The sequence below is a fragment of the Odontesthes bonariensis genome, chromosome 24 (genome assembly GCF_027942865.1).
Source record: "Odontesthes bonariensis isolate fOdoBon6 chromosome 24, fOdoBon6.hap1, whole genome shotgun sequence".
Taxonomy (NCBI): Eukaryota; Metazoa; Chordata; class Actinopteri; order Atheriniformes; family Atherinopsidae; genus Odontesthes; species Odontesthes bonariensis.
The window spans coordinates 16,517,343-16,539,466 of NC_134529.1; the positions used below are offsets into that span (position 1 = coordinate 16,517,343).

Here is a 22,124-nt window from a genome sequence, read left to right on the forward strand (position 1 = left end):
CTGCCTCAGTGTGGTATGCATTTGAACATATTTTCCAAGCTCCCCAAGGTGTGTTTGTGGATGGGTGTGTGCGCCTACATGTAAATATGTGTAAAGTATAAACTGAACCCTAACACTGGCTTTCCCTTTGCTGCTTCCTCCTCAGCATCAGCATCATCATCATCTCTTCTCCTATTCCCTTCAGGCTCCTGTCCTCCCCCTGCCTTTATCCTTATTCTCTGTACCTCCTCCTCATCAGCACTGCTGTGTATAGAAGTTCATCCCGAGGAGAAGGATGGAGAAAGGAAAAAAAAGATCCTGCAACAGAGATAATGCCTGAGGCTCTTTAAACCTCTTGGGATAGACTAAAGTCCTTTGATATTGAGTAAGTGATGGCGTTGACTGTGCATGCTTGTCTCTTCATCTTCTCTGTGTTCTCCATCAAGTCCATAATGGGGAAGAACGTAATAAGATTTCCCAAGCAATGCGCCACTAATCACAAAAACTGAGGATCTGCTTTCGTCAACACTTTAAAATGTCCTGTAAACAGCGACAGCAAAGATGTGGGGGAGAAGAGCCAAAGTGAATCTTTGTTTTGTTCAACCGCTTCAAGCCCAAAGAGATTAAATTCAAGCCATTAGAAAAAAGGAGTTAGTAGCAAATCATCAGTTTTTAAAGACTGGAAGTAGCTCCTGTTCAGATTGAACCTGTAGGTCCCTGCTGATCAGGGGGGTGGGAAAGTGCAGAAGGGAGTCATAAGTGAAAGATTATTGGCAAATGTTGCTGCACTATACCTGAGGTGCTTCTCGAGTTTGTCCACCCGGTCATGGAGCGATGCAGTGATCCCCGTCTCTGGTCTGTAAAATAACAAAAACACGCCTAAACTCAGAAAAAGTACTTAAAAGTAAACAAAGTGCAACATAAAATAGGAAATAGCTTGCATAATTATGGGATACACTCTCTCTAAGTGTATACCTGTGTGTGTGTGTGTGTGTGTGTGTGTGTGTCAAGGCTGGTACGGTATATACTGTGGTAGGGTGGGTGTGTGTGTGTGTGTGGCCTACCACTGTGAGCTTGTACCCATTCACCTCTAAAAATAAAACCTCATGTTGCTTTGCCTTAAGGCAAAGCCTTCTGGGTCAGACTGGCCTGTCCTCACAAGAGGACTGACCAAGAGGAAATAATCCTGTTTGTGTGCATGAGTGTGTCAAGGAGTGGGCTGTTTTTTTTTTTTTCATTGTTATTTTTATTTTATCTTTTTAACCACGGACAAACTAAACCTTGACCTTTCAATCCCCCTCTTCGTTTCCTTCTCCTCAGCTTCGATTGTAGCATTCCTTTTAAAATCCTCATTCCATTTCTCTCCCCGACTCACCCTCTAATACCTTGTTCATTTCTGCATTTCATCCTTTCTGGAGGTGGAGGCACCATTACATTATTTAAAATTAAAATGTAGTACTGTATCATCTTAGAAGGAATCATGTATGGATGTTTAATACAAATCAACGAGCAAAAAAAAAAAAACCTTTGAACAGACTCTGGATCACATGTGGTGGCCTGAATTATGCATATCTGGTGCAGTTTACGCTCCTTTACTTAGGCTGGTGTCCTCGGTGTAAACCTGGGGCATCATTTATACTTTGCCGTGGGTTGAGTTCCTCCTTTTTTCCCCTTTTTTGGCCGGCTGAATCAGAGCCAACAGAGGGCCATTTTTTTTTTTTTTAAAGCAATCTTAAAATTATGCCATTGAAATAAATAAATGTCATTTTTCATTGCCGTTAGTAACGGTGACAAACTTCTAGGGACAGCTGATGATGCTCCAAATATACATCTAAATCATTTCTATATCCATCTATTAAGACATTTGTGTAAAACCTTTGTAATAATAATGTTTTGTGAGGATGTTGCCCTCCAAATTCTAACGCCTTCCTTGAGTTAAAGTGGACATTTGTGACAATTTTGAAGAAAATCCCCCCTCGAGGCTTTCTTGGGATCCCTTGTCCATGAAATTCTGAAAGAGAAATCTAAGACAATGCCTCCGGCCACAGCTGTCACTGCCTTAGACGCAAAAAAAAGGACACCTGCAGTCGACTTGTTCAGTTTAGAACAACAATACGCCCTGGTTGTTCCCCACCAATTCCATAATATCTTGCTTTATTGCAGTTATCCCCCACTGCGAGTGTGTGGCAGAAAGGCATACAACCACAGCAGGGTGCAACACAGTGCAACTAAAATGAGCCAGATGAAAAGGGGCAAAAGATACAATTTTCAAAAGTCACGACTGCTTCATGCAGCCATTTGAAAAGAAGAAAACGGCTTTTCTTAGACTTGAATAAGTTCATTTTACAATCTAAATATGAGTAATTCTAATTAATTCAAGCTATTCCGACACTCTACAGGACAGCTTTATCAATGATTATCCTTTGTCTCTTTTTTTTTTTTTTTTTTTTTTTTTTAAATCAATTCAATTCAGTTTTATTTATATAGCGCCAAATACAACAAATGTTGTCTCAGGGCACTTAAATAGTATAGTCCAATTCAAGCCAATTGGAATTCAATTCATTGTAATCATAATTATTTACAAAATAAATTTTCCCCAGCCCTACATCTTTTAACATGGACCCTCGCTTAATTGCACTACATACCCATTCTGAGTGAGCTGGGAATTTAAGGAAAAGGTCCCCTTGCCATATGCATTTAAATGTGTTAAGGAAGAGAGACCAATAGTTATGCATATAAAATACTGCAAGGACTGTAGCATGGCTAGCTGACAGCTCTTCAGAGAACAAGTTAAGCATTCGGGAGAAAAGGAGGGGAAAATAAAGGTGCAAAGGCAGGGAAACAGAAACAGAGGTGGTAATTAGGTTTATTTACAGATCCAAAGAGAGTTGGGAGGCTGGAGGGAAAGGAATGAGGTGGTCGGATTGGGATTTATGTATTTTTGTGGGCCAGGCAGTGGGGGACTGCTTTACCACCCTGATATCACAGTTTACATAATCTAACTGTAAATCAGTGTCGTCATTTGCAGAAAAGATGATATATGCCCATTTGACTTTGTCAGCCCTGTACAATCATGCTTGGGTGCGTGTGTGTGTCTCTGACCCGAAGCCCCTCTGAGGCAGACACTCCAGGATGTCATAACAGAGGCTGAGCTGGTCGTCTCTCTCGCAGCTGTAGATGCACTCCATAGCCACTTCCATCAGCTGGTCAGGGTCCCCAATGATCTTCTGCTGGCACTAGAAAAGATGACACAAGAGTCAGTGTGTGGATTTGCGTCATTACTCGACTGACTGCTGCTACTCAGTATATAAAACTCAAGTACTGCATTAGCTTGGAGGATTTCTTCCTTTAGAGCGTGTGTGTGTGTGTGTGCGTGTGTGTGTGCGTGTGTGTGCGATTCATCTTTTCTAATACCCCAGAGACCTGTCCTTGGCTGTGCCCTTATGGCGTCATACATATAACATTTACCGCGCAGGGCCCTGACACTGGCCCTGACACCACACACAAAAACGACGGTGTGTGTGTGACTGGATTTTCCGTTGGCTCCATTTATGATTACCCAAGTGTGACACCCACTACTCTTGTGCATGTGCTGGGATACTTGCATCAGGTTTGGAGTGCTGGAAAATGATGAGTGGCAAGGTGAGGTCTTGCTGGGCCAGGCTGACCAGGTACTCTGCGAGCAGAGATTTAGCAGCATCCTCTCTCTGTCCTTCACAGCGGTGCAGGAATGGCACCATCCACTGGAAGGCATCTTTCACGTAGCGCTCTGTGCTGGACTGGAAGTAGAAAGAGACAGATAGAAAGACGATTACTGTCAAACATGATTCACATAGAGCCACGTAGAACCAGCTGCTTCTCAGTCCATACATTTTCAATATGCACTTTTTCCGACAAATACTGACCAAAATCCTAGAAAAAAAAAAATGGTTTCATCTTTTTCATTTCTTGCTGAACTGCAAAAATAAAAAGATCTAAGGGGACCCCTTTGGGTTATATCACTTTTGACGATTTTCTTAAAATACAGTGGCTGAATGCTAAACAGGGATTGCGTGTATCCGAAAACAAAAGACGTGCTGTCTTGTCAGTCTGGGCAACATAAATGTCAACAGTAGCAGATGAGTGCTTTAAATTAAACAAAAACTAGCGCTTGTTTGTTATGTGGCGAGCCGTTATTAAATCAGCTTAGAAAAAAATAGCCGTATTAAAAACCTTTTTATCCCACAAGAACTTCTAAATAGTTATCCATGCTGTTATCTCTTCTCAGTTGGACTGTAGGACCTCACTGTATGTGGGGCAAACCTCTCAAAAATAAAATTAGTTTAGAATGAATCTGATACACTTCAAACTGGCACAAAGCAAAAGGGATCACATCACTCCAGCCTTTCATGGTTTAGAACCATTGTACATTCCTGATATGTTAACCCTTCTCTCCACTATCAAATCAATTAGGTCATCATCAAACATCAGACAGCACAAAAACATTCCAGCTTTAGTCTCTAAATAGTTGTGCGAAGACTCCATCCATGACAGAAAAGTTTCTCCTTCTTTACAACATTTTCCTGGAACAACCAGTTCCCGGCAGCAAGGTTTTCGTAATCTGGTGATCGATTTCTTCGACTCGTGCAGCGATATTAAAATAAATGTTGCTGTCAAGAAGGGGGCCATCTTCCTGCATCCTCACCAAAAAAATTAAAAGCTGTCAACATCTAAACAAGCCTTGTGTGTTTTGGAAATTCTGAGCAATGCACTTTTAAATTTATTGAAACCATCTGTAAAAATGCAAACAGGATAAAGATCCTGAGGACTCCTAAAAGTCCATACTGTACTGCTTTGTGAGGTTCGAGCATAACGGCTTAGGAATCTCACAGCTCAAGAAGGGCTCTTTGGTGCTTTAAAAAGCTTTTAGGAAATGTTATACTTTCCAATGGGGTGTTTGTAAGTGCCCTAAAGATCATTTTCCTTTCGGCTGTTTTGAGACTGTAAACGATCTTCGGTGGCTTTGCGGTCTCAACTGTTTCCGTCTCTTCATGCAGTCCTTGACTGACACCATGATGTTGACATCAAGGCGGCACCATGAGCTGAAGGACTCTTTGTTCTTCTTGCTTCTAGCAATAACATAGTTCTATACGACTCTAGCTGGGTGTGTCGGGTCATATCATGCTGCTGAATAAATTTAGGTCTAATAAGATGTCTCCTTGACAGTGTTGTGTGACCAACACTAATTTAAACATCTCAAGACTGCATTTGAGTGCGTGTATACAGCGTTGAGCAAAGTTTACTTCAGTGTGATGTTTTAATTTTCTGTTCCATTTAAATGGGGCTTTTTTAGAACGTCGCAGAGCACTTCAACCTGCATTTGCATGAAATTGGGCTATGCAATTAAACCTGAACTTGAACTATAATTGCTGCAGTTTGTGGGTAAAGCTATGGTCTACACAGATGCACGTCAAGTTTGTGCATGGCCTTGGACCCACCTTGTGACAGCCCTGACTCAGGGCCCTGACTCAAGGAAAAATAGGATAAAATAAAAATAAAAAAAATAAATAAAAAAGATGCACTCAGATGCTAAATGCAAAGTTGTACACCCACACACAAGCATTTTCTCTATGCGGTGCTGTGTCTCTGAGTAAGAAAGACATCAGACACAAGCAGAGGGGGAGATTTAATCTTGCGAGTTCAGGAAACATACACACACATACACACAGTGCCCAAAGGGAGTTCCAGTCAAACAGCATGTATTAGTGCAGTCAACAACATTTGCTGGCTTCCTGCCTGTATGGCACATCCTACTGGCAGTGGTCCTCATAGGCTAAAGCTGGCAGTTATTAGCTACAATTTAGAGGACAGCTCACATCATGTACTCCGAGGGGACTTGCAACTGTACTACCTGCAGCATAATAGCTTTCATTGCTCTCCTGCTGAAGTTGGAAGGCAAGTTTGCAGGAATTCCCAGCCATGATTTAATATGTTTTCAAACTGTGCAACTTTTTGTTTTGTTGCCTGTTTGAGTTGCAATCAGCACCCATTCTATTCATTGTAAGCAGCGATTAAGCAGGAGGGGCATGAAAAGTTGAGTGGCTTATTTGAACGGAAAGTGAACACCCCACATGCTTAATACAAAGCAGCACAAAACAAGGCAGTCAAATAAAGTGACTTATACTTAATTATTTCACAAAGCGATTTGGGCAAAACTACTAGGATAACGTAGATAATGACACAATCACAAGGGTATTTTCCAGCCCTGCATAGAGGGAAAGTCACAGTAACGAGATCATCACCCACGCAGTGCAAACAGCTCTGTATCAGAGATCATTCATTAATTTTATGGCATGAAGAATGTAATGTTTTAGCCAACATTTGATTTCACAGTTCGTAATGGAAAAAAAGGCCCACAGTGAAAATGTCACTTACATTTTTCATAAGCAGGCGGAGTTTGTCAATGTCGCCGAGCTGCTGCAAATCTTTTAGTGTCACACTTAATTCACATGACGTCTCATAGACGAGTGTTTCCATGGTGACCAAGTTATCACACAAGAGCTCCAGGCCTGGGATCTCCCGCTCCTTCCCCAGACGCACCAACGACAGCGCACAGTCCACCTGATGGACCAGGAGAGAGGTGCAAACAAAAAGCATGCGTGATGAGTAAAACAGTTTGGAGCAGAACCGGTCACTGGCCGACATTTACGTTGGATAACAACACCCTTCCATCACACAGTCTTTAATGAATAGCATGCCGAGTAGTTTCAGGTGACTACTAGCGCTGAATAAAAGTAAACTACTGTAAACTGAAATGTTTCGTTTATCAATGCTTCTATTTAGATAGTGACAAGGCAACTAAAAGAAAATATTAACCGTGATATGAAACATTAGAAAAACCTTTACAATTCGGTTTAGGCTTGCCAGAGAAAATAAATAAATCAGCTAATCAAGTTATCTAACAGCTACTACTTACGCAGAGACAGTTAACGAGTCTCATGATAAATACGGGCAGCATCATTTCCACAAATCATATTTATTGCCCAACAAATTAGATGCTAATCTAAGAAAACACACCCTGAATTTTAATTCAATATGCATATAGGGATAATATGTATTTGGACGAGATTAAACCTTTTCAATGTAAAATCATTATTTTTGGAGGTACCACAGAAGGCAGACAATACAGCATATTCATCGACTGTCAAAGCTCCGAACAGACAATGTTTCATTGCAGTGGCTGTCAGTAATTTCACGAGGCCAGGAAGCAAAAGCTAAGAGCAGATACATCTGAAGTCTCATTTTCACAGGAGAAGATGACACTCTCCCTCCACTGACCTTGTTTTTCCATAAAAAGGTGAGTAATCATAACTTTGGTCTGATAGCAAAGAAAGGGAAAGATAAGAAACTATGGGATATTGATATTCAGTATCTACATGTGCTGCAGGCATTTTGTCGCTATTGAAGTTACAATGTTTAAAACAATAATAAATATGTAGCAGAGAAAAATATCAAAATGATTAAAAAACTGTACCCATTAGCATAGCTTTGTCATGTTTTTATTACCTTGCAATGAACCACCAGTATTGTTCAGAGTCCAAACAAAAAGGGAAAGGGAGCAAAAAGGACACCATGTAAAATTCTTCACCTATTTGCTAAAAACTGTGAGCGGAATATTATTCATGTCCAATTCCCAGGAGTTTCAAAAAATGATCCATTGTCAGGAAGAGTAAGGACCTGGGTTATCTGTTACAGGTTAATGGGGAAAAAAAAAAAAAAAAAAAAAAAAAAAAATCAAAAAAAGCCTCAAAACCTCAGTGTAGGGAGAAAATTCAAAGGTGTTCTGTGGTTGAGTTAGAACGGTTACACCAGCAACGTCCCTGTTGCTGGAGCATTCGGACTATAATAAAACGTAGCCACCTACAGCAACATGCAAACACGTATCAAACATTAGCTTTTTTTTTTTTTTTTTTTTTTTTTTTTAAAACAGGCAACCAACCCATTATAAAAACAAAAGATGTATATAGATATTTATATCTATATATATTTTGTGCCATTGGCTAGTTACAAGAGTTTTGGTTCGTGTTCTAGCAATAACCCAACAATATCACAACCAATCCCAGACCAAATAATACCCATCAGTCTTGACTAATTTCCAATCATTAGTCTTTCTACAATAAAAAGAGAGAAGATTTAGATTTCCTGCTGCTTAGATTGATAAAACTCCATCCAAATGAGCAACCAATCAATATAGGACCACCTATACGCTGGCAGTGCGCTTGGCCAATCGATGCTCAGCCACCTGTGGAAGTTGGCCAATCAATAGTAATGCCACTGGGCCGCCTGGGTGATGATTGCTTTCTCTCCACCTTTAAGAGGAGTACTCTGGGTCTGTCTCTTTCTTATACACATGCACATAAACATATTGCAACTTTCTCATCTTCAGCTAACCTCAACATATTTCTCACTGAATAAATAATCGCATGTATTCTCATTACAAGCATATGCATGCACAAAAATTTTTTTTTAAAAAATAAATAAAAAATCCCCACGACTCAGAGCTAGAGCAATTAGATACAACAAGAGGGAGAGGTCTATTGATTTAACTGTGAGGAAAGATCCTCCCCATCCTCTCCACGCCTCCCTCTTACGCCTCCCTGCTCTCCAGAGATAGATTCCCCAGCTAACTACAAGACAATTCAGATGTTAAAATCTCACACTTTTTAATTATGAACTTGTCTCCCTCCCCCTCTCCTCATCATTGTCTGCGCTGTAACAAGTCCTTGCTCTCATTCTCTCCCCCTCTGTGTGTCGGCTCCCTCTCATCAACCCAGCAGATTTGGCTGGAGTCTTCACAGTAATTTTCCGACTCAATTGGAGCCTCCTTTGTCTCTGCTGCCGGTTCAATCTCAGACTTCTTTGAGACATCATTTACACGTATTCTTTTCAACTCGGTTCAATTTTTTAATCGTATTTTTCTCTTCACTTTCCTCCCACCTCCTAATGGAACTCTGCAACACTGACCGTAGTTGTCCTCCATCTGAACCCCCACCCCTCGTCCTCCCTGTATGACAGACTCCCCTCTCCCCTGTCTGCTCATCCAATGTCACCCTCCCATTTCGGGCCTCTTTGGTCCCAACAGAACCACTACTTCTTTTTTTTTTTTTTTTTTATAATTCTTCATTTCTACACCCTCACCCACCTATAGCTGGAGATTCTCTTCCACCCAGACAGACATTTCCAGTGCATTACCTACTTTTATTTAACTCAACATCTCTCAACACTGGCCTCTCCTCTTTTTGTGTTTGTATTACACCAACCTAACCAGGGAATGGTGCACTGGCCCAACACTCATCTCCTTTTCTTTCTTTGAAGGCGTGCTTGCATCCTGTGCTTTTTCGAGCTTGTGTCTCTCTCCCTCTCTCTCTGAGTCATGTTGTCAATCTCCTATTTAAGTGTCTCGCTTCCAGCAACTCTGCGACTGGTTTAGAACACTTGCAGGTTCCTCTGATGTGGCTCCTTTTAATCAAGCTGCATTTTCCTGCATTAAAAACACTCTCACAAGCACAAACAGGAGCCAGACAAGGAATAGGAGGAAGGGGGAGGGGGGTTGTTAGGGTGCAGAAAAATGGGAGCACTGCTTTTGCAATGCCTCTTGTCACTTCTCCTTCTGCACTTCGCTGCTTGTGAGAAAATGGGTGTGAAAAAGACAAGCCCAAGACATGAGAGTTAAGGACAGTCTCAGGAGGCTCCTGGAGTAACATGTGAGAGAGCAGAAGAAGATGAGCTCTAATTAAAAAGGAACATGGGAGAGAATGAAAGGGAAAGCTGGTGTGATTCCTTGAGATTAACAAAGACTATATTTTTCTCAACCAGTCTCCGTCTCCCTGTCGAGCGGATGATGAAAGGCACGATTCCCCAGTTATGTTCAAAAGTGAGCAATGGACCCCCAAACCTCTTTTCACCCTCCTTGAACTGACTGAAAGAGATAAAGTGGAGAAATGAAGGGGAAAGATAAGTTAGTCCGTTCATAAAAACAAAGAGAGCACTGTGACGACCTTGATCCATCAATGTGATGGAGGTTAAGAGTGGACAGAGCTGCAGTTTGGATAATGCGGGTGGAGGCAGCGGACAGCTCCAGCTTTATATCCCATTACTCCACTAAACAAGTCCCATCAAGTCCTATTTTTCAGCCAAGGCATCAGAACGCAGATGACAGAAGCTTTGGTTTCTCTTCATTAGAAGTCCATATGGCAAATATGATAATAACTGTCACAGACAGGATCAAAGTGACCTTGACTGATAGGGGTTGGCAACATCTCTTCTGCATTCAGAATCCCTGCTCATTATGTTTTTCTGGCCCCAATTATCTAAAAGTAGTGGGCAACAGCAATTATCTTTTCAATAGCCAGATGTCTAATAATTCCTTTCTGCTGCTGACCTGCTGTAAGTCACAATCAAGCAGGGGAAAACAGAAAAGAGACGGGGTGCACAAGATGCGTCACCTCAACTGAGAAATTTCTCCAGCAGTCAGAGCTGATTTTCATCCTTTAGAGACGAGAACAGTACTGTGCAAAAGTCTTCAGCCAACCTTCATATTCCTACAATTTGCTCCGAAAACAGAAGCCGATGCAGCAATTCATGAGTTTGTAAGTCAATGTTTGGTATGAGCACCTTTACTCTTCAACACAGCCTGAATGCTCTTAGGCACGCTTTCTTGTGTTTTCTTTAAGTCGTCTTCAGGAGTAGTTCTCCAGGCTTCTGAAGGACATTCCACAGCTCTTCTTCAGAAGAGTTGGCTGCCTTTTGTTCCAATCTCTGTCAAGATGATGCTGCACCTCCTCAGTAATGTTGAGGTCTGGGTTCTGGTGAGGATTCATCACTCCATAAGGCGTGCTGCCACTGATTGCCAGTCCAGTTCTTGTTTCATTTGGTATATCTTGGCATTTTACCCCCCATTTCTCTTCCCTAGGAATGGCTTTCATGGAGATCATTTCTGATGAGGCTGTAATGGTACATGAAATCTCAAAACAAGTCATGTGTCATGTATATGCTGATTTTCCTATTTACCACACTCACAAATTATTTTAATCTGCTGTCCATTTTCCTCAGATGTTTTTAAACACATTGCACACCACGCTGAGATATGAGATATAAGATAGTTCTGTCGTTTTAGATGTAAAAATGGTATTTTATGTCCATCAAACTGCGTTATATTTGTCACTTTTCATAAATCCAAATAAAGAAATGGGGCATCAACTACTTTATGTGTTTTTGCTCTATTGCCAATGACAAAATGTCGAGATGTACCATTTAAAATTGGTTCTTTGCCAAGTCGTGTGTTGACGCAAAACACTTTCTTGTCCCATGAGTCAAATGCCTGTTTTAAGCTTGAATGATTTCATAACTCAGTGTTTCGTGGCTGAACAAACAAAAAAAAATCACATTCCTCTGAAAATGATCAGATACAAGGACTGCACTGAAAATCTGTGAAATAGCAGCCAAAGGAAAACTTTTACAGACCGTCAGAAGGCCTGGATAACAATTGAGAAAAAAACGCTGTAAAAGTTACGAGACAGTACGGCTCATTGGATGCAAAATATAAAGAAATGAGGAGTGTCTCAAGACTTTAGTGCAATATTATCATTTGCAAGTGTGAGGAACAAGAATTCCCATACTTGTATGCGAGTAGCAGTTGTTCAAAACTAAAAGCCTTGTTTAAAAAAAATTTAAAATATATATATATATATATATATATATATATATACACACACACACACACACACACACACATATATACACACACACACACACACATATATACACACACACACACACCATGGTGGCTAACTGTTTGAACAAACCTCTCGGTTTCCAGCCATACAATGAGAGGCACCAGCACAGATGGAGGCAAACTGTATGACATGTTTTCTATCAAGGTCGGAAGAAGTTTTTATGGTCGGACCAATGAGGAAACAGGGAAACTGTTAAAAGGGGAAAGCAGCAAAAGTACTGTAAATATCCTTTGAGCACACCAGATCAGTCCCTGCAGGGATGTGATTGGGAAGTTGTTACAAAGATTGATGGGTGCAGCCATCCCCCAAGCAAACTCTGCATTTGGGAAGTGAGGAGAGGTTCCAACACTTTTTGAGCATTTATTGGGCACTTCGGAGCATGGTGGTATCATACGCATTTTTACCTGTCTGGAGCAGGAGTCAATACCCTGAGCTCTGGTCTGGTACCAGTCAGTGAGAAGCTCAATGGAAGGCGTGGCAGTGCGGAATCTCAGCAGGTCTGGAGCTTCCTCATACAGTAGGCTGTCATCATCAAGAGAGTTCTGGTCCAGCACCGCTCTGGGAAAGATGTGGAAGAAGAGGGATTTCACTTAAATGCAAGATTTATCAATGTATCTCATTTTAGGATTTAAATGTAGCAGGGTGAGTAGGGTGAGTTTAAGGAGAAAAGGGGGACATCTCATACATTTAGAGGGTTTTTTTTTTTTTCGTGGGCTTTTATCAAATATAGACAAAAGCAAGGATAGAGGGCAGAGATAAGGGAAACAGCGAGCCTAAAACATGGCAACAAAATGACACTGGGAGAAAAACACCATCCTAAAACCTTGCAGTCATCACTGTTGCTCCAGTCTCATTTTTAAGACATACTGCAGTTCCTAATCTTTACTACCACATTGTCTAATTGTTATTTCCACTTTATACCAAAAGATCATAAAAAATAAAAACTATCTCACTAATTTAGAGCAAAAAGTCTGCACTGTGAGAGGCTCTCTTATGGGTTCAAACAGAGTTTATGATGATCTTTTTTAACTGCTGGGTTCAGCAATCCTTCATGTACACAGCTAAGAATTCAGTCAAGGTTGACATGAACAAGTTACCTGCACTCCTCTGCCTCACACCAGTCCATTTCTCTGTGTCTCTGCTCATCCCACGGAATCAACACCAGCTCACCTCCGTCATCCAGACTAAAGGAAAAAGAGGAGGGAACAGAATAATAGGGTTTAAGGAAAAAGCATTCACAAGTGCAGCATCAGAAAACATTAAATAGCGGATTAATTACTTGCCAGGAAGAAAAAAATAAAGAAAAATAAGAAATGCACCAAACTACACCTACCCACCAACCTATAATTGCCACCTTCTGACAAATCACGGCATTTCATTTCTGAGATTAAATAGGACCATAAACAAGGGGGAAACTCGAGACTGGCAACACGTGGGGAACGGAAACATCCCAGTCTGATTACGAAAGAAAGAGGAGTAGGCAAAAAACAAAATCACAACAATAAACAAGTCAAAGAACTTCTGAGCTCGTGCCTGGGTTGTAAATAGCAAGGACTTTTTTTTTTTTTTTTCCTCATGTTGGTACCGAGGCTCTGCTTCTTCATGGTCTCCTTGAGGATGACAGGTCTGAGGAGAGATAAATAGGAAACGCACCAGAAAAGCAACCAAAATGAAGAATGACTCTGTAACCTCACGTGTCAGTGCTGGTAAATCTCATACGCAATCATACGCTCACCAAAAACTATATGGATGCAAGTGCATGAGGTGAAGAAAAGTCATTTTAGCTTTTTTTTTTTATTCATTCATTTATTACTCTTTCTTGAGTAGTGCTTTTCACCAGGTTATCAACTCATCTATGGACAGAAAAATATGTACTGTGGCAGTAAAACTCAAAGAGATAGTGTGGGCTACAAATCATCTATGGCTTTGGTGCAGTTAAAGGCCCAGTGCACACACACTGCAGCAGTTTGTTTTTTTTTAGCACAGCCATAATATCTGTCCAATCACAAAATGTATAAGAAGCAAGTAAGAGAAGCGATTTATGTCAGCCTGCAAAAGTAGGGAGAATTTTATCAACACTACTGCACAAGATCATCTATTCAGACTGGGATCTTAAAAACTGCATAGCCCAGATTTCCTTCTGTTTTTACCATCTTTCCCTTACTCCCTGGTCTTCATTCATCAATAAAGACAGCTAAGTTAGAGAGTGGAGAGTAAATATTGGTGAGAGCACTCATATATCGATAGGAGGGATAAATTATTCTGTGCCCACACAGCTGATCTAATTCACACCAGAGAGGCAGGGAACAAGGAGCGAAAGGAAATGCAAATCAAACCTGGAGATGGAGTTTATTTTTTGTTTCCACTGGGCCAAACCTTTCCATGCTACAGGCAAAGTTTTTAACAAAATACAACCACTCCCAGTGCTTCCTCAAGTCTAGAGGTCCCCACACAGACCTGATCAATATTACAGAACAATACTGCTTTCCCCCCCCTTCCAGGGAAGCAACTTCAGTTTACAGAGTGAGCTCCAAACAGATGGTGTGAGCGGGCTCCATCTGCTGCAGTGTGGGGAGCGTGTGCTGTTGGAGCAGCAGTTGGTGCTCGCAAGCTGGGGAAATAGGAAACTGCCCCACAGCGGCAGTGCCATGATGGATGCTCACTGCAGAGCCACAACAGCCTGACCTCCATACAAACTCAAGACGTGGCTAATAAAAAGGGAGCTGCGGAGAAATGTGCGTTTGTAGAGGAGGAAACAATAAGAACTACTGTTCCAGTGTAGTAACTAATTATTCCTGTGACTCTAGCAGACTTTGCCCTTTTATATACCTTGCTTTACTAAAATGTACATGTTGCATTTGACTACAGCAAAAGGAAACAAAAAAAAAATAGGAGAGTGGCTGCACTCATCAGTACATACAGTCCAACGCCTGTAGTAGTGAGCAATTAAAGTGTAAACAATGTTTTTTAGTCTTCACTCCAACATGATCTCCTTAACAAATACTGTCTCCAACAACCCCCGCTCCCTTCAGCAACCCTCCCCTTCCTCAAGTAAAAATGCTCTGAATGCTGCAAACTCATAAAGAGGACAGGCAGACAATTGCAGATGTTGCATCAAGTATTGTATCATTTGAAAGTGTTTAATGTAGGAGTGGAAATGAATAGGTGTCAATAAGTCCCTCATCCTGTGTGTGTGTGTGTGAATATATATATGTGTGTGAAATGTTAGAACAAGCTTGTGCCTTTCAAGAATAGCGGAAAGATAGATAGTTACAGAAAGATTCCTTAGGCATGAAGGCGACTAGTCGATGCGAGGAGGACCTTGGGGCGTGAGCACCAACAAAGGTGTTATTGTGGTTTTAGGTGAATTTAATTTGAAATGTACAACAATGTGAGACTGCTGCATTCCAGAGAGGAGTAACTGTGGATTCACAGAAGTCAGGAAGGGCGTGTGTCCCTGCAGTAATGCTTGTAGTTTTGCAACAGTTTTTGCAAGTTTATTTCAGCCTGATTTCAGCCTGTAAATGTAACTATTGTTAATGTGACTATCGTAAACATCATATATCATTATGCAACATCAAGGAGCCACCTGGAGTAGTCAAGTTAGAAGCATTCAGGTGACAATGTTTACCTCTTGAGAATATGAGAAATGTTTCAGCTCAGTTGTTTTGGCACATCGTTGCTCATTTTATTGCCCATTTAGTTGAATGAACTCAAACTTTTAGTCAAGTGTTGTAAGAGTTTAGCATTCCTGTTGAAGGAGTAATGCACGACCATTGAAGAGCGCAGCGTATGGCACGTGGGCAACAGAAACTCCAAACCAAAAACAAATGGAGCCGAGAGTGAGCAAAACCAAAGATGAATCTTGAGTGAATTTCAACTAGCTCATAAATCTCATTTTAAAAATAAATAAATAAATACAGTTTAGAGTCCAACTGATTCATTCCAACTGGAGAACATTTATTATTTCTTTTTAACTGAAGAATGTGGTTGATTCAGTGGAGGAAAAGGAAGAATGCGGCTCAATCTTTAATCTTTATCTTTAGTTGCAATATCTTTATTTCATGCAAAAATTATAAATAAGGGGAAACCAGCCATGGCCTAAAGCACAGGTTTGGCTTGTGTCCTGCCCATTTGGGAACAACATGTAACCCTGTACTCTTCAAATTAGACCTCAGGACCAAAGACAACGCTGGTAAAAAAAAATAAAAATTCCCCACAGTGAAATCCCAGCAATAGAGGCCAACCTACACTGAGAAGGACTGAAGAAAAGAAAATGAAGGGTTGGGAGAAGTGATTCGATCCTTTGTCATCATACTCATTTTGTCTGCCTTAATTTATTGTATTTCAGTGGTAAATAATAGAGCAATTAATATATATGTATATATGGAACACTGAAGGGAAGAACAAAGTTATTTCTGCAGTCGGCCTGGTTATATATTTAAGGTTATTTTATAATCATTTTACCAACTGCATGTTAATGCTTGTAGGCTTTTATGTGCCTCTCACCAGGCTTCAGGCAGCAAGATGGTGTACTCGTGAGGAGAGGTGGTCTCTGGGAAGTTGTACAGGATAGCTAGTCGATGCTGAAGAAGTTCTGCTCCGTGATATGTGAAGAGAATATCCAGAGCCTGCACATTGCTCTCCTGCAGACAAACAATGCAAATCTTCAGGGTTATTGCTCATACGAGTTCCATAAAACGGCATCTTATGTGGTACATTACCTGAGAGAGTACGATTACAGTACGATCTCAATTATTTTGATGAACCGTATCATAAAGGAAATGGATTAAAAACAGTGAAATAGAAATGGGTCAAAGAGAGTTCATTATGATTTCACATATTCTTTATATTACTGGCACCAAATGGCAAGGCATGCTGCTAAAAGGCAGACATCACTCGTGAGAGATTGGTGAGAGGTTTCGAAGGAAGCGAAAGGCTGACGTTACCCTAGCATAGTTTCTTGCTGACAAAACGATATTTTGACTTCGGAACTTCTTGAAGAACTCAGCATCATATTTCTGCTCTGCTGCATGGGGTCCGCCAAGTATCTCCTGGAAAGTTTAAAGAGGCGAGAGAGAGAGAGAGAAACGAGAGAGAGGGGGGGACAAGACAAACTGAGAAGGATGGGAATACCTCATGAAAGGGAAAAATCTGTGAAGCAGAGGGTTATCTTTACAGAACAAATGCTGTGACTGGGTAGATATTCAAACTAAAGATAAAGATGAAAGGGAAAGAGCAAGAGAAGACATGCCTGCAAATGAAGGCACAAAGACTAAGTCAACAGTGATGCTATTTAGCTTGCACCTTACAGCCGTCTTGTCCTTTTAGTTAGAACCATTTGAGGAAGTCATGAGTGCGTGTGCATATGTCAGGAAGGAATATTTGCTGTTTTGGCCTTTGGCTAGAGGGATTTATCTGTGGGTATAAAATCTCTGTAGCATCCCTTCCTCCAGAGTGTGTGTGACTGTGCAGAAGAGTGTGTGAGGATGTGTGTGTCTGATGGATAGACTTTCAATGGGTCGTATGCACGGAGCCAGCCCAAGTCAGGATGATAAAAACCTCAATATTATATTCATAGACAGCCAGAGAAAATGGATTGGGGTAAAAGGAATCTGATGAGTGCTGTGGTTACCATGACAATGTCAGAGTAAGGAGAGAGACGTCACTCTGTCTGAATTGAATATCTAGCAGGGCAAATTCTCATCTTTCCTCTCCTGCACACAAGAAAGCGAGGCCATGTTCACGTGTGATTTATTGTGGATGGAAAGGGTGTGCGTGTTATCATTACTCACAGCGAGTATGAAATTCAGAATTTAACGTGCTTAGCTGCAAGTGTCCAATTCATGCTGCACTGAAGCGCTTACATTCAAGCTCCATCAGTGATGTGGTAAAACAATATTTCTTCTTATTGAAACAGAGAGCATCTACCTCAGCTCGTTATCAGACCCTTCAATCCACCGTTCACATTCTTCAAATGCCTTTCACGCAAATATCTTCAACTCTTATATATTTCTAAAGAGATTTGTGAGGTTAAGAGAGAGTATCTTTAGATGGCAGATGAGAAAAGCCTCTGTGCTTTTGAGGGGCTGGATAGAAAAGGAGAAAGCATTAGCTTGCCTGTGGGGAAAACATCTAAGCAATAAAGAACATTTAAGAAAAACCATTGAAAGCAGTGTAAGTTTCACATAAAACACACAAATGAAAATATGAGGGGCATTAATGAAGCCAAAACTTAATGGAACTTTAACTGTAATTAACGGTACTTCAACCTAGTTTTCTTTTCCATGATATCTGACAAATGCAGGTTGAATTCTTTTGAATTTAGTTTTTAGAAAGAGACACGAGCCTGGACACTTTCATTCAGATCCCATTGATTCAGCTGGCAACAAGCTGGACCAATCAACACGAGGCGAAAACGGTTTGAATCATGATGACGAGGGATTGAAACGCTTTGGTTTTCTTTTGGATTCTTGTTTGAATTTGCAATGAGGATGACACTTTGTAGCATATCCAATAACCAGTGCCAGGACACTATCCCGACCTCAATGTTCTTCCTTTCTTCATTTAAACACAGAAGTAAATAGTAGTTCTCGGAGATAAAATACCAATTCAGTCTATTAAAATCAATTTGATATTTAGAGGAATAGCTGCACAGCAGCAATCAACAAGTATTGCTTTCTTTTTTTTCAAAACAAGTTTTAAACATTTCACTGTAACCAGCGCCGACAAATTTTTTATTTTTTCCCTGATTATTAGGATTTAAAACTTTGTTGGGTCTGTTATAGAAAAAAATGTCAGTCTGGTGTCAAATACACCATGGGAGCATTTTTCACAATTTTCTGGATATTGATGATGTGACTATAAAAATGAAAAACATGTTAAATTGGGTGCATGGTCGGTTGACCATATAATGATGAGCTAAGTAATCTATGCAGATGATCTATGGTCTGTTGTCAGAGTATCACTGGCCCCCAGTAGCTCCCTTCTATATGCTTTGTGCATTGACTGGAACACATTTTCAAATACTGTTCAAGTTAGAGCGTTGCTCTGATCTGTGGAGCCAAAAGAAAATTAAAGCAATACTTCATTTGCATGCAAATGTCTGAAATTCAAAGACTTTAAACTGTCTTAATATAGTCTGTGTGCATGCAGTAAGGTTAGATATCTTGTGCATTTTTAAAATCACAGAACTAATGACGGATGATTAAGATTTTTACAAGGTGCAATTATTCATAAGCAAGTTCAGTGCATGTGCAGATGGAGTGAAGATGTCTTTGTTTAGGGCACGATGCTTTGTTTGGGGTACACCCCACTGCACTGCACACATGAGGTCAAATTACAGAAAAGCTAACCTAAACCCACACTTTAAGTTGTTAATAATGATGCCATGAGAACATAGTTGAGGAGACAGATGTGGCACAGTACAAGTCAAATGTGGCTGAAGAACTCTGCACTTTTCAGTCCGTTTTGAGATATTTTGTGTATACAGTGAATTGCTGTCTTAATGACTCAATTGTTTCGGGACTACCTTATATACAGATGAGTTATACAATACCAATCCCTGTCAGGGAAACATTGGTAGAGCTCTGTGAGACTAATTTAAATACATTTTAGCTGAGTGGTTGTTAGTTGCCGCCCGGATTACATTTTGACATCTAACCATCTGTTCTTGTTCTCTAATAATTCAACAGGATTTTAAAGGCCTGAGTGATCGTTGTTACCTCATATGTTTCCAGCCGGTCCAGGTACGAGAGCAATTTCAGTCGACTCCGACACAGTTCCTTCTGCTCCAGCGTCAGCCTAAATATGCAAACACACGTGTGCACAAAAATAAACAACATGCCAGCACGAGCATTTCAACACAGTTAACACTTGACCATTGAAATTAACCACAGCCAAATCAGATGTCATGCTTTGTCTACCAACTGCACTAACACACAAACCAGCTTTGAATTAACTGTAAATTGAGCCTGTACAATACAGCCCAAAGGGACCTATTGGACTGGTGACCAAAAGACCACATAGTGCCCTTGAAACCTAATCATTTTCTAAGGTTAACAAATCAACTCCTTATGACCACAAAACCATTCTGTTGTTATGTATAGGACGCTGGCTGTCGATGGGGTGAGCGATTGTCCAGCGAGAATCAAATTCATTTTCAGTGTCATTTAACCATGATCGTAAATAAACTGGATGACCACGAACACCAAGGATCTACCTACAAATCAGTCACTCAAGGTACTCCCCTGATAAAGAAACCACAAGGCAGAAAACGATTGTGTGCGGTCAGGTCCGCCCTCAGGACAAACACAGTAAATTAGTATTTTACCAACATACGCTCACACACTTTTCAAGTCCAACTCTCAACATGACCAAGTGAAGCAATGCACAGACACCCTTAGAAAAAAACAAATGTCCTGGATCAACAGCAGTGGGACCACAGGGGAGCTGACCTCTCCTCTGCGGTCTTAATCCTTAAGCCCTCATTACTGAGGGCACTATCAGGTATTATCACAGCCCCTCTACACACACCAACAAAGATTAACACTAGCTCAAGACTCACTCTAGCACATCAAAGATTGCCAGCTTAGTGCTTGCACTAGTGGTAATTACTGCGCTCTGTTCCCTCAGAGCGATATAAGAAAAGTGGAGAGGGCAGGCAAGGAAAAGGAGGGATTAGACGGGATGTCAGAATGATATTCTACCCATCTGTTGACCTCTCGAGATTTTAAGTGATTGTTTTGTAATTGTTGGCAGTTATGAAAAGCAGTGTCAGACAGAGCAACTCTGTTCAGAGAATATCTCTCACTGTAAATCTGAGACCTTTTGGTTTAAAACAAGCTTGCTTATTAAAATATAGCCGCTAGTGTGGATGTAGACTCTTGTATCAATGTAACATTCTGTTGCAATTCAAGGAAAAGAACATACTCATTTGTACATAATTACCACTTAATCTGCCCTTAACATCAGCCACTGAGTAAAAGATTTTCCTTGTGGACAATTCACCGACTGATTTTAGAGTGTTACTGTTGAAATGGCCAGTACTGACTAAGCTTAATGTTCAAGTCTACAATTATTGCTAATTCTAATGCTAAATTCCATTGAAACGCAGCACAAACAATGTGTGCTGCTGTTCTGTTACACATACAAAAGAGCAACATGGCAACACCATCAGGTTAATAGAGGAGCCTTGGAAACAGCTTTTATTCGTTGCCTGAATTGCTCTTACAATAACAACAGTGGCTTCAAGGGGAAAACGTGGGCAGAAAAGAGACTAAATGAATACAAACGGTGACATCTAAAGGAAGTCCGAGGCTGAAAAGATTTAAAAAGAATGCGCACACCTTGAGCTGTGTTTCACACTGTCAAACATGTAACGGGACTGGAACCAGGTCGCTCCAAAGCGTGTGCACATAGATGTGTTTTTAATTCAGCTGCCACAGTAAAAGCATCAACAGCCCTCTACACAAAAACACACACAAACACCAGGGCTGCAGCAAAAGAGGAAATTAGAGTTCTGACTGAGGTCTGGATCTGATAAGAACGTAAACACCTTGCAGCAGACAATTCTCATCTTCATTCCCTTTTCCACCTTTCTCTCCCTCACTCACACTCTCAGATACACACTGCCATGAGAATATTGCCCATCTTGTATGCAAAAAAGTCAGACCAGAGGACATAATGGCCCTCAGTAGGGTCTCATAATCTAAAATATAAATGGAGTTATGAAACGCAGCCATTTTATTGTTGGGTTTTTATTAAAACCAAACGTGAGCCGAGAAGGACATAAACATCTTTTAGCATAACATCTTACATAGGCCGTTTTAAATTTTCTACTTTTTTTTTTTTTTAAGGCCTTGCGAGCCGATTCCAGCTTTCTATAATTAGCCGATATAAAATCTCTTCAGTAATTTCTATTTTAATTGAATACTCAACTGTAAGAGGAAAGGCAGCTGTGATAAGCGAGTTATTACATTTTCTCAAACACTGCAGGTTACACAATAATGGCAGCTTTTCCTTGTCAGAGAGTCTTTTAAATCCCTCACATGCATGAGAAATTGCTAACTTTAAACTTCACTTTGAAATCAAGGACATGTGAATGGTACAGTTCCTGATCAGAAGAGAAAATAAAAAATTTGAGGCAATTTTGTATCACCGGTTCTCCGAGAGGCATGAGTGAGTGTCTCAAATTGGGAACGCCCTAGATGTGGCCTCATCAGAAGCTCCTATTGCACTGGGCCAGCCAGGATTCAGGGAAACCTCTCCAATATTCTACTCTGTCACAGGGGCCCCACAGGCTGGTCTGTGATATATTGGGTGACATCGCTCTCTCGTGAAGCTGGGTCACAAACTGAACGCTCTGCACCA

At 40.8% G+C, this 22,124-nt stretch overlaps 1 protein-coding gene across 3 annotated transcripts in view; it reads right to left on the bottom strand.

Annotated features, from left to right (window-relative positions):
• Nucleotides 1-22,124, bottom strand: part of nbas (NBAS subunit of NRZ tethering complex) — a 190,374-nt gene that overhangs the window by 133,167 nt on the left and 35,083 nt on the right. For all 3 annotated transcript variants that reach the window (XM_075458548.1, XM_075458549.1, XM_075458547.1), the window contains exons 19-27: nt 19,478-19,556; nt 16,703-16,807; nt 16,263-16,399; nt 12,851-12,937; nt 12,158-12,311; nt 6,394-6,579; nt 3,585-3,758; nt 3,082-3,215; nt 774-836 (exon numbers count right to left, since the gene is read on the bottom strand). In XM_075458548.1, the coding sequence (XP_075314663.1) occupies nt 774-836; nt 3,082-3,215; nt 3,585-3,758; nt 6,394-6,579; nt 12,158-12,311; nt 12,851-12,937; nt 16,263-16,399; nt 16,703-16,807; nt 19,478-19,556 (1,119 nt within the window). The remainder of the gene's footprint in view (nt 1-773; nt 837-3,081; nt 3,216-3,584; nt 3,759-6,393; nt 6,580-12,157; nt 12,312-12,850; nt 12,938-16,262; nt 16,400-16,702; nt 16,808-19,477; nt 19,557-22,124) is intronic.